Below are 15,844 nucleotides of genomic sequence, written 5' to 3' on the forward strand. Positions count from 1 at the left end.
GAACAACTTTCACTTTCGGTTTCAGCCGCGCGCTAAACAATTCTGCAGTCTTCTGAACCGATTCACGAGTTCAACTCAATCGACTGAATCGATTCACGGGTTCAAATGAACACCTGCTCTATCGTCTCGCTCTGCCTCTAGAGCCGGACCTGCGCTCGACGCCCTGGACAGACCCAGTGGTGGTCCTGGACTGCAGGCATTACCTGCAGCTTAGAATATAATATATAATATAATATCTAGAATATCTAGAAACGTAACGTATTGACCCAGTTCAACTGAGGGAACCGTTTATTAGATTGAGGACATGGCTTGTTTAGTTGATAGAATATTTTTTTAATTGAGGGAAAAGTTTAAATCTTAAATATTATATTTCTACCATGATGCTTTAGTGGCTGCATACACTACAAAGCTAGACAAAAGCATATATCTGGTTTTGCTAATTTTAAGGAATTATTTTAAAACGTTTTCATGTTCCCTGTAACTAGAAATAACTTTAAAATATATCTGAATTTGTTCATATCAGATTTACAACCATTTACATGTAGCATTCGTTACCTTACAGTCTCGGTACAGGGGGCCCATTATATCCCAAATGTTTAGAATTGAAAATTAGTTTTAAATTGGTTTCATCTTCTTTCCACTTGTGTTTAAACCCTAAATGCTAAGTGATTTTATCAAACAAAAGTTTTTAAACACTTCAAATATAGACTATATGATGTTACAGCCAAGTTTACAGCTTAGCTAAAGGCTGTGATGTGGTAAAGTACCCTGATGTTTTTTTCTTTACAGTATTAAAGTATTTTTATATGGTATATTTGCATATTTATTAGTATATTTGTATATATATATATATATATATATATGTGTGTGTGTGTGTGTGTGTGTGTGTGTGTGTGTGTGTGTGTATGTGTGTGTGTTTACCTTCTCAATAAACTTGAAAGTTGGATACTAAAGTCCTAGCATGGAAGCCTGTATTTTGGACCAGTGTTGTGAGATGGTCCAGAAATAAACAGGCTGCAAAGAATTGAAGTGATTGGCATGATTGCATTATTAAGCTATGCTGCCATCTGGTGGAAAAACCATTGGTTCCTAACCCTGGTCCTGGAGAGCCCCTGAACTGCACAGTGGAATATATTCTCTGCTCCTGGACACTTTCGTTTAAGGCATTTAGCAGAAGCTCTTCTCCAGAGTGGTTTGCTGTTTAAAAGCAACCATATGTAACAGTAACAGTACAGTCACTGAATCCTTGTGGTCTAATTAATTATGCAGTCCCATCTGAACAATTCACCAATTTTTTTATTTATTTCAAAGGCTAGACCAGTCTGGCCAGGTGCTCCAGCACCCAATACTGGACTTTCCCAGGTACAGGATCCTGTACTTGACCCAACAGAAAATCTATGGGAAGCTGAGGTTCCTGGTCAAACATTAAAATATAAGGATCATGTCAGTACCCTGTTGAGGGGTAGTATTGTAGCAGAAAAACACCTGGGGCAGATTTGGTGCCCAGTCCTGTTTCCAAGAAATTGGCATGGTCTGCAAAAGGTTATGGAGTGTTCTATTAAAGCGCTCACACTGTCCAGCAGGATGGTTTGGGGTCATCCGAGACCTTTCTACTCCACATAAACAACAAAGCAGCTGCATGAAGACACTTTCAAAACTCTTACTGTGATTGAAATGGATACGACTGGGAATGCTCAATACCCTGGTGGCCATGTTCCTGATGATTCAGCATCTCCTGCTTAAAAACCAAAACAGAAGGAGTTGAAACACTTCTCCCCACCTCTGAACGAAACGGCCAACTATACAACACCCCCTCCCTCTGCAACAACCGATCACACTGGCGCAACTGTACCATGGCTGGTCCAGAGACCTGACGTCTCTCAGTGGGAGAGGGCCAAACCTGCTTCCACCAAAACACCAGAACCTCTTTAAGAAGGTTCTGAAGAACTGAGGTACCTGGAATAACATGCTCTGCCAAACTGGAACCTGACGGATACTGTTGGGACAACGCATCTGCGTTCTTATTACTGCGGCCTGAACTATACTTTATTTCAACATCAAAATCCCATGCGCAGCCCATCAATGCTCTGTGGCTCTCAGTTTGGCAGACTGAAGGAAACTCAAAGGATTATTATCTGTGGATATCTCACATGGCCCACTTGAATGCAAGAAATTCCAACTACATAGAACTATAATTAACCATGTTGTGCTCAGGGGGCCGAAGACCTCAACTACCATATGTTACAGGGTGGACACTACTTTCATGCCCGTGAGAGAGCGCAGCCCCAGGGCCTCTGTGGCAGGCATCAATCTCCATAATAAAAGGCTGTAAAAAGTCCTTTTCCATGGCTTTTAGTGGCTTCTCAGAGTGTTTAACAGCTTCTTCTGATGATTGTTTCTATATTTTGTTCTTGTCCAGTTTCTTCTTGATCTTTTTGAAATCATCATTGTTTTTAATGTCATTTGCTGCAGAAATATGAAGATTATTTGTTGTACAATTGGCACCAATCTAAAGGTATTCTGAGAAATGATGCCCACTCGAGACAAGATGGTCCCAACTGAAGTGACCAACAAGCTGTGAAACTAAAGTGCGTCAGCAAGTTTTAACAAAGGACAGTTACTTACCCCCCGGTCTGGTGTGAGGTTTAAAAAACGAACAGGACAAATATTCTCACACAGTTTTTAAAGGAGTCACAGTTGAGATGCACACGACCAACATTTTAGATTAAGGTTCAGAAATGTATCAATTGTGGCTTCAATATCCTCTCCAAATATTTTCATATAAAATTAAATACCTTCCCAAAATAGCACGTGGTAGGTGAATTGGTCATGCTAAATTGCTCGGTGTGTGAGTGAAAAGTCCACTGTGCCATCTAATGTTTAATAAATACAACAAATTGCAAAGGTTCATGCAGCTCAGATTAGAATTTAATTAGCGCTGTATTAAATAAACTGACCAGAGAATCAACCTTCGGTTGCTTGAGAGTCTGTATAAATAAAGACTGCTTTCCTATGACCAGGTCATGCTTGGTTTGTCTGGATAAATAAAATAAAAACAGTCCATGACCATCTTCTAACCTCCTTTAACTCCTGTGCCGTTACACATGATGACGCCGAAGCACAGTGAAAGCTGAGTTTGAGAAAGTGTGGATTTAAAAGCAAAGAAAATGTGACTGACTTCTGCTGGAAACATCAAGATTTTATTTTTTTTTAAAGCAGGAATATGCAAACTACAAATATATGAAAAAAGAAAACATTCAACCATTAACAGAGTTGACTTAACAAAATTGATATTTTTCACCACATGTGCTAACCTTAACCTAGAAGACGAACTTAACATAATAATTTACCCTGAATAATGAACCCTAGGTTTGTTCCCCAGTTATTTACCCTAATTCAGACACTGTTGTGAATATTTACTAATCTTTAGTGTTTAGTGCAATATGTTCTGGCTTTCGTTCTATTCTGGGCTATGAAACTGTTAAATATGACAGTACTGTAGTTATGAGAGAGACTATGTGTGGGCTTGCTTACTGGGTTATACAGGGGGTAATGAGAGATTCACTCAATATCTAAAAAAAAAAAAAAAAAAAAAAAATACAAAAGACTTGATTTTGTTCAATGGTGGGATAGTGAGGGAAAATACAACATTTCACAACAATGTTGGAAGCAATGTGGTCCTGATGTGACCAGAGGAGGGCACTGCTGCAGTGTCCAAGGAAAATGAAAAGCTGAAAAAGCCTAGAAGTTTAAAGAAACTCAAGATGCAAACCAAAGGTGTGGGCATGGCAGAATACAGCGCCTATTTACAGCAAGCTCAAAGCCATTATTGGTGATAATGTCAGCTATTAGCCTCTTGAACTAGCTCTCGTTAGCTTGTGTGATGCTGGCAAAGGTGCAACCAAAACCTTCAGCAGTAGACCTTTGGACATACACGTATGTTTGGGAACTGTTGGATACAGGTCACACTGAAAGTCTTAGTTCATATGTTGAGTGTATAAATCATGCCCAAAATAAACACCACAGTAATCAAACAGTAATCCCCAATTCTATTTAGGAAAATCCCCAATTCTAGATCTAACCTGCTGCTGCTTCAAATTATCTACGTAAAAAATGTAGATAAGCTGAGTTAGTAAATTAAGCATATCACTCAGTAGTAATCTTCTTCTTCTTTCTCTGTGAATCCACTCTGAACAGCTGTCTGGATGCTCTTCATCTCCTCTGGAGCAGCTTTGGGAAGAATGGCCAGCAGCTCTTGGTCAATCTTCTCCAGTCTCAAGTCAGACTTCCTCTCAAACTCGCGCTTGTTCTTGAGAACGAGGCGTAAAATACCTCTCTGAGCTTCATCACAGGAGTTCTGTAGCTGCAGACGCTCATGTAGAAACTCTGGCTTTTCCTTGTCCATGGCCATCAGTTTCCCCAGTGAACTGACCCGATCGATCAGATACTTCTCAGACACTTCGGTGTAGGTTGCTGAGATCATGTGGACGAGGCTGGCGATGTTACTGGCTTGAAAGGCTTGATTGTAGATCAGGTCTTTGGAGAAGAGCTTTGCGTTGTAGGAGAGAGATTGAGTCTTCTCTGACGTGGAGACAAAGTGTTTGAGAGGTCTGTTTAGGCTGGAGCTTACAAGGCTGGACACCATCTGAAAGAAGCGCACCATCTTCTCCCACTGCTCCTTCACCCTCCCCATGGCATCCATCCCTTTCACCAGCATCTGTATGGTGGTCTTAAAGTCTATCTCTTTGATTTCACAGTTTCTCATGGAGATCAGGATTTCAGTCAGTTCCTTCTGGTTCTTCTCCATGTTCTCCACACTCTTCTCGTAGGTTTCTCTGGTTTTGTTCAGTTGAGCTCGGCTCTGCTCTATACGGAACCTGGCGTTCTCTGATGCCCTTTCTGAAGCACTCTTCCTTACAGATTTACTTTCTTCTTTGAACATCATGGGTGGTTTTGGAGTCAGAGCAGGAGATTTGGTAACATCTTTGCTCTTGGAGTCAAAAGCACGAGCTGATTCAGTCAGTTTTCTGATTTTCTTGATCAACTGCTTTTTTTTGGCTTCTTCACATTTCCCATCAGGTGCGTATACTGCCAGATCTTCACAGATGTCAATGGCCTCTTCACATAACTTTTGGGCACGGATCTTTGCATTGCATTCTGGGAATTTGTCTAAACCCCTGTAAATTCTAATAAACTGATCTTTCACAAAATCTGTGTTTGGAGTTTTCTTCTTCTGATCATACAGGCTCTTCCAGTCAATGTCATTCTTCTGCACAAATTTCTGAAGGAGTCCCACACACATCAGGATTTCTCCAGACTTGCTGTAGATGTTCATTTTATCAACTCCATCTGCAGAAGAGCGCTTGCTTTTTACATCATGGTATGTGTCTGAAATATTTTTTGTAGCTTTACACATTTGGGCCACTGGTTCAGTCACTAAAGTCGCTATTCCATTCACTAGAACACTGACACTGTCAGACACGACTCCAACCAGATCCATGGCCACCATGTTCCAGCCACTGGGTAGAGAGTCCATTGCTTTTTTGTAGCTCTCTTGTGCATCCTTAATTTCCTTTTCCATGGCTTCAAATGCCTTCTCAGAACGTTTAACAGCTTCTTCTGAGGACTGTTTCCTTATTTTGTTCTCGTCCAGTTTCTTCTTGACCTCTTTGAGCTCTTCTCCATAAAAGTGCTCAGCATTTACACACGCTTCCAGCAGCTCTTGGATGATATTGATGACGTCAGTGAAGCGCTTTTCTGTTGAGGTAGCCAGTGCAAGACAGTCGTCTGCAATGACACGAATGTTCTCCAGCTGGTCAGGTAGGTGGGCTTTAACAACCTCATCATTGTCTTGGAACAGAATCTTCACAGCGGTCTTCATGTAGTCTGGGACGGTCATGGTGTGGAGCCTAATCTGATCCATGTTCTTGTGGGCTTCATTGAAAGCCCACCAGCCAGAGTTGCACACTTGCATGAGACAGGCCCGAAATGAATCTGGGTATTTGATGTGCTGGTAGCCTTTCTTGGGTGGGTTTTTGTTGATGGAGAAATCTTCTTTGGAGGAGATGAAGACCAGCTCTCCCAGTATGGCTACAGAGAGTGGTGCAGGGGTCAGGTACTCCTCCCAGTTGGCGTAGGGCTGCATCACAAGCTTGGTTTGGTTTCTCATCTCCTCAGCTTTGGAGAGACTTTGAGTGGTCTGTGCAATTTTAGAATCCATTGCCATTTTTTTGCTAAATGTAGAGCAAAGAGACACAGAAACAATGTGAGTAAGTAAAATGAACAGAGGAAGATCACACATGAGCTCCATGAGAGTTTTCCATTTCTCAGAGTGTGATTTGAAACATTAAGTCAGCCTAGATCACATTTCTATGTAAACAAATAAAAAAGAATCTCAGTTTGAGGAGAAACACAATATTTCGGTTAATTTTCTGTGTTCTGTTTTTTTGCCACTGAAAACATTAGCAAATCAGACTGCTGAAGATGCTGCTGTTCTCCCAAGAATAGACTGAGAACCCCAGAGTCTCGACCTGTAAATGTGGACACATTAACCATTCAAATGTTAGATTTAGTTATGGAGGTTTCTGTATAGTCTCTCAAGCAGTATTAGCTCAAGGAAAAAAAATAAATAAATGATATATATATCGTATCTTCACAGCGTAGGCAATTGCCTTCAGATAGTGGGGCCATTCTTCATCAATGGAAACCTCAAGGCCACTGGATATTTGAAGTTGCTACATGATGTGTTTCCCTCTTTATGCACTGAAGCTGGCACGTTCCCGGAGTTTTTCCACATTATGAGTGTCAGGCCCAAGCATTCCTAGATAGAGGAATAGAGGATCCTAGATCCTGGAAAGTGGATTGGTCGTTGTGGGCCAGTTGAATGGCCCCCAAGGTCTCCTGATCTGACCCCTTTAGACTTATCGTTGGGGACATCTGAAGGCAATTGCCTATGCTGTGAAGATAGGAAATAAGTTTGATGTGTCACATGACCCTCTTCCCAATGAAAAAACTAAAGTTGGATCCAAAATGGCCGACTTCAAAATGGCCACCACCCATCTTGAAAGGTTTTCCCCCTCCCATATACTAATGTGCCACAAACAGGAAGTGAATATCACCAACCACTCCCATTTTATTTAGGTGTATCCATATAAATGGCCCACCCTGTGTGTGTGTGTATACACACACACACACACACACACACACACACCTTGAAAAAGTTGATTTTGGATTTCATTCAGAGATATACTTTCATATTTTATATTCATTACATGTAAAGTGACATTTCAAGCATTTCTTGTTTTACTTGTGATCAGTTTGGCTTACAGCTCATGAAAACTCAGTACCTCAAATTATTAGAATATTTCTATTGATATTTTCTACAATAAACATTAAAACAATTCAATTGGTTAACTTTGTGAACATCAATGCATATTTATAAGTCAATTAAGAATTTCTGGATTGTGACTGATATGGCCATAACTGAAATAATGACATCACCATAAAAATATATTGATTACAATTTCCAAGAGATCATCAAATAACCAAATTTAAAACAATTAAAAAGTTCAGCTGTAAAACTAGTAATTGTGTGTGAACAGTAATGTTAGCTCAAACACTACAGAGTGACCTCTCTCCACATCCTGGCATTTCCCAAGAGCTCCGAACCTTTCAGAGTGTTAACCAGGTCCACAGAGCTGAAGACTTCACAGCTCCTGCACCTTCACACTGGTTGTATTGGTTTAGATTACATTCAAATACACAGGGTCTTTAAACTAACTTTAAAATGACAGAAACATTCATTAAACAAAGCTGCAGTGGTAACAATCTTTACATTAGTCCATTTTAGTGATGATCAGACAGTTTTTCACAAAAATGGGTTTAAACAAGATATTGCCTTTGGCATGTATTTGCCACAGCCTTATTAACAAGCCATGATGCTACAAGATGACTGGAATAAATAACACATGCTATAAAGTGAGCAGGATTTAGAGTCTGGTTTAATATGCTGTCAAAATAACTAGATTATATTAATAGTTCTTACACAAAAACAATCCCCATATCATCAATATAACTACTAGTGATGTATTCAGGGCTCCAGGGGCATTGCAGTACAGCCTGTGTCTCAATAACTTAAAGAAAACCAGCCTCACCCTATTCCACAGCTACACCCACATTACACAGCTACACCCACATTACACAGCTACACCCACATTACACAGCATGTGCTGTTACAGCTACTGAGAGCCAGCGGTAAGCCACCTGTAGCAGTGGATACGACACAGGGCCAGCGGTTACACAGCGGTTACACAGCGGTTACACAGCGGTCGTCTGGACTGATCGCGCGCGGCAGCAGCGCTAACAGCTGACCCCTGGAGTAAACAATAGGAGCGCGACTCCGCACGAGCTCTCCAGACACGGTCGTAAACAAAGAAAAGGAGCGCAGAACCAGAACAAGCGCCACGCGCCTGATGTCCACTGTGCAGAAAGTCAAGGGCAACACTAAAACCTAAGCTCTCGAACAGCAGGACACAGCTCAGCAGTGAGCAGGAGCTGCTGCAACAGCCTGCCACCTGCACAGCGCCATGTTGGAGACAAAAAATTAGGAACTACTTTCTTTAATATTATTATTATTAATAATAATAATAATAATAATAATAATAATAATAAAACAACGTCTGTCTGTCTGTCTGTCTGTCTGTCTGTCTGTCCTACCTCGATGTCCAGAGGACTTCCAGAGATGTGCTCCTCAGAGTTCCGCTGGTCTGAGAAACTGAAAGGGAGATGAGCCTGTTTATAAATCAGCAGGGCTCAGGCAGCCGCCCTCTCCATCACCCTGTCTCCACCCTCCGAGGCTTTAAGAGAAGCTCCGTGCTGCTCTGCTGTGGTCACGCGTGCTCTGAGCTCCAGTTTGCGGGTGAATCCAACAAGCGAGTGAGGTGAGATTGTGTGATTTCACTGGTTTCAGGGCAGCTGAGCAGCTGCAGGGCTCGGCTGAGAGCAGTAGATCTGCAGCTCTGTGTAGGTTAGCATTTTTGATGCCAAGCTTTCTCAGGCTGTAGCTGAAGGGCTCAGGCTGCGCTCAGGCTGTAGCTGAAGGGGTCAGGCTGCACTCAGGCTGTAGCTGAAGGGGGTCAGGCTGCACTCAGGCTGTAGCTGAAGGGGTCAGGCTGCGCTCAGGCTGTAGCTGAAGGGCTCAGGCTGCGCTCAGGCTGTAGCTGAAGGGCTCAGGCTGCGCTCAGGCTGTAGCTGAAGGGGTCAGGCTGCACTCAGGCTGTGTTTGGGAACCAAGTTACCACTGCATAGGTGGTTCATGTAGAATTCATGACTATTTATCTCTAGATGTAACTATTCTACTTACCTTCACCTTTTAAAAGACATGTTTTATGGTAATGGTCCTGCAAATTATGTAGTTTATTAATTTTCATATTTTAAAAAAATCATTCTGGGTATTAAGTGTGTAGATTACTGCACAGCACACTACTTCACCAGTGTGAGGACGGTTAAGAACAGTCTTTGACCTCTAGTTTGGACTTTTCTCCATAATATGAATCTGGCAGTTGTTCTTTTATACTGTATCAGAATTGTATGATGAATTGACCAATAGAAATGCCCCAAAATGACCTGGAATAAAATATTTTACATCGTCTTTCAATAAAAGTTTTGAAGGTTTTTCTTTCTCCTGTAAAATTGCTGTTTTGAAGTGGAGATTATTTTTTTACATTTTTTTTTTTTTACAGGCAATCCAGTTCAGCCGCAGTCGAACATGAGTGACGTCTGTTCATTCCAGTGAGTACTGATGCTAAATAAAGTTAATTATTATTAACTAGTTCATTCATATGCTATATAATCATTTGGTCATATTCCTGCTTCTCCAGACGTCTTCCAGCCGCCTCTGTAAAGGCAGTTGTTTGTACTCTGAAGGACGGCCTTGTGTCCATCAACAGAGTCTATGAAGCCCTCATTAATGCAGATGTGGATCGTTTTAGTAGACAGTGTAGAAACTACGGCTACATCAGAGAGCAGATTCTACGGGCCAAGCAGAGCCTGGAGCGGTCAGAACAGGCAGCCGGGGCAGGGTTGAAGAGTCTAGACAAGAACATCGAGATCCTCACGCGAGACGAGGGAAGACTTGAACGAAAGATGAGAGCTACACAGCAGACCTTAGAAAACCTGAGAACAGAGAAGGAGTCTAACGAAGACTTACTGCAGAAGTCTCGAGATGCTCTGGAGGTGGCCAGGTCAAATCTGAGCTCGGCGAGAAGCACCCTTCGGAAACAGAAAAAGAGGGAAAACACTGCTGCCTTTGTGACGGGTGTGGGAGTGGGACTGTTCATCATTCCTGTCGCTGGATGGATCGCTGGTAATAATCCCATCTTCTAGTGTGTTGAAACTCTTTGACACTTTTTCAGACCTTTTTTAATAGCTAATGTAATGTTCTCATCCTCTGCACAGGCTCTGCCTTGGTCGTTGGTGGAATCACAGAAATGGAGGAAGCTTCAGAAGCTATTAAAGTAGCTGAAAAAGAAGAGAGCGAGTCCGAGTCCGACGTGGAGATGTATAGAGATAAAGTGTCTGACTACAAGGCTGAGATTTCCCAGGCCAAGCAGGACATCAGGCAGAACCGTGATCGAAAGGAGCAGATCTGTACAGATATCCGGAAGGTGAAGGAGCAGAGAGCGGCTGTAGCTGATCTCCAGGTAAAAGTCAGAAGAGCCGTCCACATCCTGAGTGTCCTGAGTGGGAGGGCCAAAGTGGTCGAGGGTCAGACTCGCAGACACATCGTCCTGGAGCCAGTGATGAAGGTGATGGAGGAGGTGATGAAGGCGGCAGGAGAAATCACAGGGAATCAGCTCCTCTTTAATGGAGATATACCGAGGCTTCTAGATGCGATGAGGGGGAACAACAGAAAACTGGCAGCCATCTGTTCCTGGTCCAGCGATGCTGAAGATGAGGGCTACTACTGAGGAGCGCTTAAATATATATATATATATTTATATATGAGACGTCTGTCCTTATTCCTTATTCACACTGTTTACGTTTACTTTAGCTTCAACCACAGAACGTCCAGCTTCACAGGTTCCTGCTTTAGTACACAGCATATTCTCCTTAGTGCTTTTTCAGTGAACCCAGAATAAAAAGCGTTGTATGGTTTTGCAGATACTGTAATCAGTTAAGTCTAACCATTTTTTTTCTTTTTCAAATAAAAAAAAAATGCATATTGTTTCTGTTTGTTGTTGCTGTTTCTTCTTTATCAGTACAGGAAACCTTAAGGGTTGACCCATCAAATCGGTCATGATGCAGAGCATGCTCAAAATACTTGAACATGAAGTATATGTGAAGTTGGCTTTTACACAGTCTGAGCTACACAGAGTCATCTAGACTGGCAGGAGACTGGACACTTGAAGTGACCAGGTGTAAAGGGGGCCTAAAAGTAAAAAAAAAAAAAAAACTTTCATAAAATAAACCTTCCTTCAAATCTTTAGTGTGAAGAGAGCATTGTTTACATTATTATCATATATGTTTATATATATATTATGTAGTGGTTGGTGTGGTGCAACAGATAACACCACTACCTGCCAGTGGGCTGCCACACCATGTGGGAGACTGGGGTTTAAATCCTGGGCTGGGTGGCTTTACTGCGCCACACCAATAAAGTCCTTGTGCTTCACAAGATAAACGATCAGTGTTGGGAGGGAGAACATCCTGTAAACACTAAAAAGGGAAGTAGGCAAAACAGTGCTTTAGCTTTAGCCTTATCCTGCTCACACCCACAGACCTCTTCAACCCAAACTGTCTGCATCTGTTTCATATCAAATTACAGAATGTTTCCCGTCCTGCCAGCAGGGCCCGAGCCTACATTAAAGACCGTCCACTGACTGTCACATCAGATCAAATTAAACTGATGCAGTAACTGATTACAGAGGATTTCTTGAGTTTCTTGATTACTCATATATTATGTAAAACTTAAAATCTCAAGTTCTAATAACTAATACGGCTTTTGCAGTGTAGTTGTAGTGTTTACCTCTACCAGATTATTATTTTTCAACGTATCCTCAACCACTGGAGCAGATCTGTACAGTAGGGATTTTTTAGAGATTATGTAGTGGTTGGTGTGGTGCAACAGATAACACCACTACCTGCCACTGAGCTGCCACACCATGTTGGAGACTGGGGTTTGAATCCCAGGCTGGGTGGCTATGCATTTACATTTACAGCATTTAGCTGACGCTCTCGACCAGAGCGACTTACAAGGTTACTCATATTACAGAGGTCTTGCCCAAGGACTCTTATTGGTGTAGCGCAACATAGCCACCCAGACTGGGAATTGAACCCCAGTCTCCCACATGGAGTGGTAGCTCACTGCAGGTAGTGGTGTTATCTGTTGCGCCATACCAACCACCGCTACACCAATAAGAGTCCTTGGGCAAGACTCCTAATGTAGTGCTTTGGCCCCCCTCTGTAATACAAGTAACCTTGTAAGTCGCTCTGGATAAGAGTGTCAGCTAAATGCTGATAATGTAAATATTATAAATAATTCTGTTCTTTTTGTATTATATTATAAATGTTATATAGAGTGTGAAGACCTTTAGTAAACCCCCTTATAGTGATCTTCATCTGTGATGTGACTAATGTGACTAAAACATTTATTTGTACAAAAGCATTCATTCTCACCCTGTTTATTCACTGATTTATTTATGACCCTGATTTATTTATAATTATTCAATTATGGAATGAGCTTCTTATTAAGTAATAGCAGACATCTGTGTACACATGGCTTAATATTAGACATACAGTAACATGTGAAGGCCTCTAATAAACAACCTTATGATGATCATCTGTGATGTGGAAATGTAAGGAGGTGAGGGTGAACTGACAGTTGCTGGAATAGAGGAAACAATGAAACAAGGGAACAAGGGAGCTGCCTTCCTCCAAAGGAAGGAATCTTCTCCAGTATTGAGTCAGGCTTTCTTTCAAGCCTGCTTGAAAGGCTTGATTGTAGAGCAGATCTTTGGAGAAGAGCTTTGTGTTGTAGCAATGTCTTCTCAGACATGGAGATCAAAGCTTTGAGAGTTCTGGTCAGGCTGATTTTCACAATGTTGAAGACCATCTGGAAGACGGTATCTAGATTGTCAGGAGACTGGTCACCTGAAGTGACCAGGTGTAAAGGGTCTAAAAGGTCTAAAATCCTTTCTTAGAATAAACATCCCTTCAAATCGTTAGTGTAAAGAGAGAGCATTGTTCACATTATTATATTATAAATAATTCTGTTCTATTTGTATGATATATTATAAATGTTATATAGAGTGTGAAGACCTTTTGGAAAGCACCTTATAATGATCAACTGTAATGTGGGAGTGCGAGGGTGGGGGTGACCTGGCAGCTGCTGGAATGCAGGACCATAAACAATCAGGTCTTTCAGTCTGCTTTTACTTTCCTTTTCCTGAAAATGCATTGAAGCAAGGAAACCCAAGTCCCCTTCCCTCATGACCTACTTTAAATGAGGAGCTGATACACCAGGCTGGCATGTTTTTTTATCTATGGCTTGTTACTTGTAGATCATTAAGGCTTGATGTTTAATGTTATCAGTAGCCAGTTATCTGCAGCTTGCGGCTCATTACTTGTGGGTCTTTCCACATATATGTTTTTATTACCAGTGCTTTATTACCCATGGTTCTGTACTCTGGGCTGTTACTGGTGGCTCCTTTAATGGCTTTGGCTGTTGTTAGGCTGCAGTAGATTAAGGTGCACCGAGACAGTTGATCTAACTGTGCTATAATCATTATAATAATGTGCTGTAATTATTTTACTATAACTTTCCAAATGATGCTCTTTTGTGTTTGCTGGCCTCTAGTTTAATTCCAGAAAAAAAATCAGAAGATCAGCTTAGTGTTTAACCAGCTTAATTCCGGTCAGCCGGTCAGAGTGCAGGTTTCTATCAAAAGAAGTGAGAAACAGAACTCACGAACATCACAAACTAGCTTTCCAGTTTTCTCTTTTAAACATGGTCCTCTTCTGAACATGACCCAGAAACGACCTCGGCTCCACAAGATAAATGATCAGTGTTGGGAGGGAGAGCATCCTGTAAACACTAAAAAGGGAAGTAGGCTAAACGGTGCTTCAGCAGCCTTATCCTGCTCACACCCACAGACCTCTCCAACCCAAACTTGGTTAAAGCATTCCACCCTGACACTGATTGTTCCCTGGCTTAATATTTGCACTGCATCTGTTTCATATCAAATTACAGAATGTTTCCCGTCCTGCCAGCAGGGCCCGAGCCTACAGTAAAGACCGTCCACTGACTGTCACATCAGGTCAAATTAAACTGATGCAGTAACTGATTACAGAAAATTCAGATCATGATTATTAATATATTATGTAAAGATTAAGAATCTCAAGTTCTAATAACTGTAAGACGGCTTTTGCAGTGTAGTGTTTACATCTACCAGATTATAACCTCTTTCCATTTTGGTTGATGGATAACCATGAGAAATACAGAACAAAAGAAACATAGACAGGAACGTATGACAGAGTTTAAGCTTCTAAATCTCTTCCTCTGTGAATCCACTCTGAACTGCTGTCTGAATGCTCTTCATCTCTTCTGGGGCAGCTTTGGGCAGCACAGCCAGCAGCTCTTGGTCAATCTTCTCCAGTATTGAGTCACACGTCCTTCAGACTTCCTCTCAAACCTGCGTGACAAGGCTTGATTGTAGAGCAGATCTTTGGAGAAGAGCTTTGCATTGTAGCAATGTCTTTTCAGACATGGAGATCAAATGTTTGGTCAGGCTGATTTTCACAATGTTGAAGACCATCTGAAAGATAGGTATCGTAAGGTATATAGATTGGCAGGAGACTGGTCACCTGAAGTGACCAGATGTAAAGGAGGTCTAAAAGTTAAAAAAATACTTGAATAAACATCCCTTTAAATCTTTAGTGTAAAGAGAGAGCATTGTTCACATTATTGATATTATAAACAATTATGCTATAAATGTTATATAAAATAATATAATATAAATAATATAATAGAAATGTTATATTATATAAATGTTATATAAAATATCACATAAATATGTTTTAAAATGTTGAATTATTCAGGCTGAATTGATTTTACTCTTGAATAATGACTGCAACCATGCTGTGGAGAATTTGCTTATATATTATTTGTAAAAAATCAATTATTTTCTATCTTTTGAACTTAACAAAAACACATTTTAGCCAAAGTGTTTATCAATTCTCACCCTGTTTATTCACTTCTAATGAATTACATCTAAATTCTTTAAATTAATGAATTATGGAATGGATTGAGCTAAGTAATAACAGGCTTCTGTGTATACATGGCTTAATATTAGACATACAGTAGCATGTGAAGACCTTTTGGAAACAGGGAATATTGGGAGTGTGAGGGTGGGGGTGAACTGGCAGTTGCTTCAGTCTGCTTTCACTTTCCTTTTCCTGGAAATGCATTGAAGCAAGGAACCCAAGTCCCCTTCCCTCATGACCTACTTTAAATGAGAAGCTGATACACCAGTCTGACACTGGCTGTTCAGGACCTTCACTGTTTGTAAGTGTTCATGTTTGTCTTTGCTGCTCACTCTTGTTGACTCCTGTTGTTAGAACAAGGTATTGATTTATTAACAGTTCTTCATTTCCATAAACTTGCTACCTATGGCTTGTTACTTAGGACCCTTTTATCTGTGGCTTGTTACTCGTAGATCATTAAGGCTTGAGGCTTATTGTTATCAGCAGCATTAATTTCATACCCATGGTTCTGTACTCTGGGCTGTTACTGGTGGCTCCTTTAATGGCTTTGGCTGTTGTTAGGCTGCAGGAGATTAAGGTGCAC

General features: G+C 41.1%; 2 protein-coding genes across 2 annotated transcripts; one reads left to right on the plus strand and one right to left on the minus strand.

Moving 5' to 3' along the window:
• Positions 1 to 3,178: 3,178 nt before the first annotated feature.
• LOC140551611 (uncharacterized) lies at positions 3,179 to 8,797 on the minus strand. The gene is made up of 2 exons (XM_072675103.1): positions 8,716 to 8,797; positions 3,179 to 6,233 (listed from the first exon to the last, which is right to left on the minus strand). The coding sequence occupies exon 2, from the start codon at positions 6,224 to 6,226 to the stop codon at positions 4,151 to 4,153; it is 2,076 nt and encodes a 691-aa protein (XP_072531204.1). The 5' UTR covers positions 6,227 to 6,233; positions 8,716 to 8,797; the 3' UTR covers positions 3,179 to 4,150.
• On the plus strand, positions 8,244 to 11,226 carry LOC140551614 (uncharacterized). Its single transcript, XM_072675107.1, has 4 exons — positions 8,244 to 8,939; positions 9,741 to 9,789; positions 9,879 to 10,363; positions 10,456 to 11,226. The coding sequence occupies exons 2-4, from the start codon at positions 9,767 to 9,769 to the stop codon at positions 10,965 to 10,967; spliced, it is 1,020 nt and encodes a 339-aa protein (XP_072531208.1). The 5' UTR covers positions 8,244 to 8,939; positions 9,741 to 9,766; the 3' UTR covers positions 10,968 to 11,226.
• The last annotated feature ends 4,618 nt before the right edge of the window (positions 11,227 to 15,844 follow it).

This window comes from Salminus brasiliensis, chromosome 3, assembly GCF_030463535.1.
Source record: "Salminus brasiliensis chromosome 3, fSalBra1.hap2, whole genome shotgun sequence".
Classification (NCBI taxonomy): domain Eukaryota; kingdom Metazoa; phylum Chordata; class Actinopteri; order Characiformes; family Bryconidae; genus Salminus; species Salminus brasiliensis.

What these genes read in the sequence shown, in the direction of transcription:
- LOC140551611 (XM_072675103.1), bottom strand. Translation starts at nt 6,226, where the DNA reads ATGGCAATGGATTCTAAAATTGCACAGACCACTCAAAGTCTCTCCAAA.
- LOC140551614 (XM_072675107.1), top strand. Translation starts at nt 9,767, where the DNA reads ATGAGTGACGTCTGTTCATTCCA. An exon ending in AGTGACGTCTGTTCATTCCA is followed by an intron (nt 9,790 to 9,878) that starts GTGAGTACTGAT and finishes CTGCTTCTCCAG; the next exon opens with ACGTCTTCCAGCCGCCTCTG. An exon ending in TGTCGCTGGATGGATCGCTG is followed by an intron (nt 10,364 to 10,455) that starts GTAATAATCCCA and finishes TCCTCTGCACAG; the next exon opens with GCTCTGCCTTGGTCGTTGGT.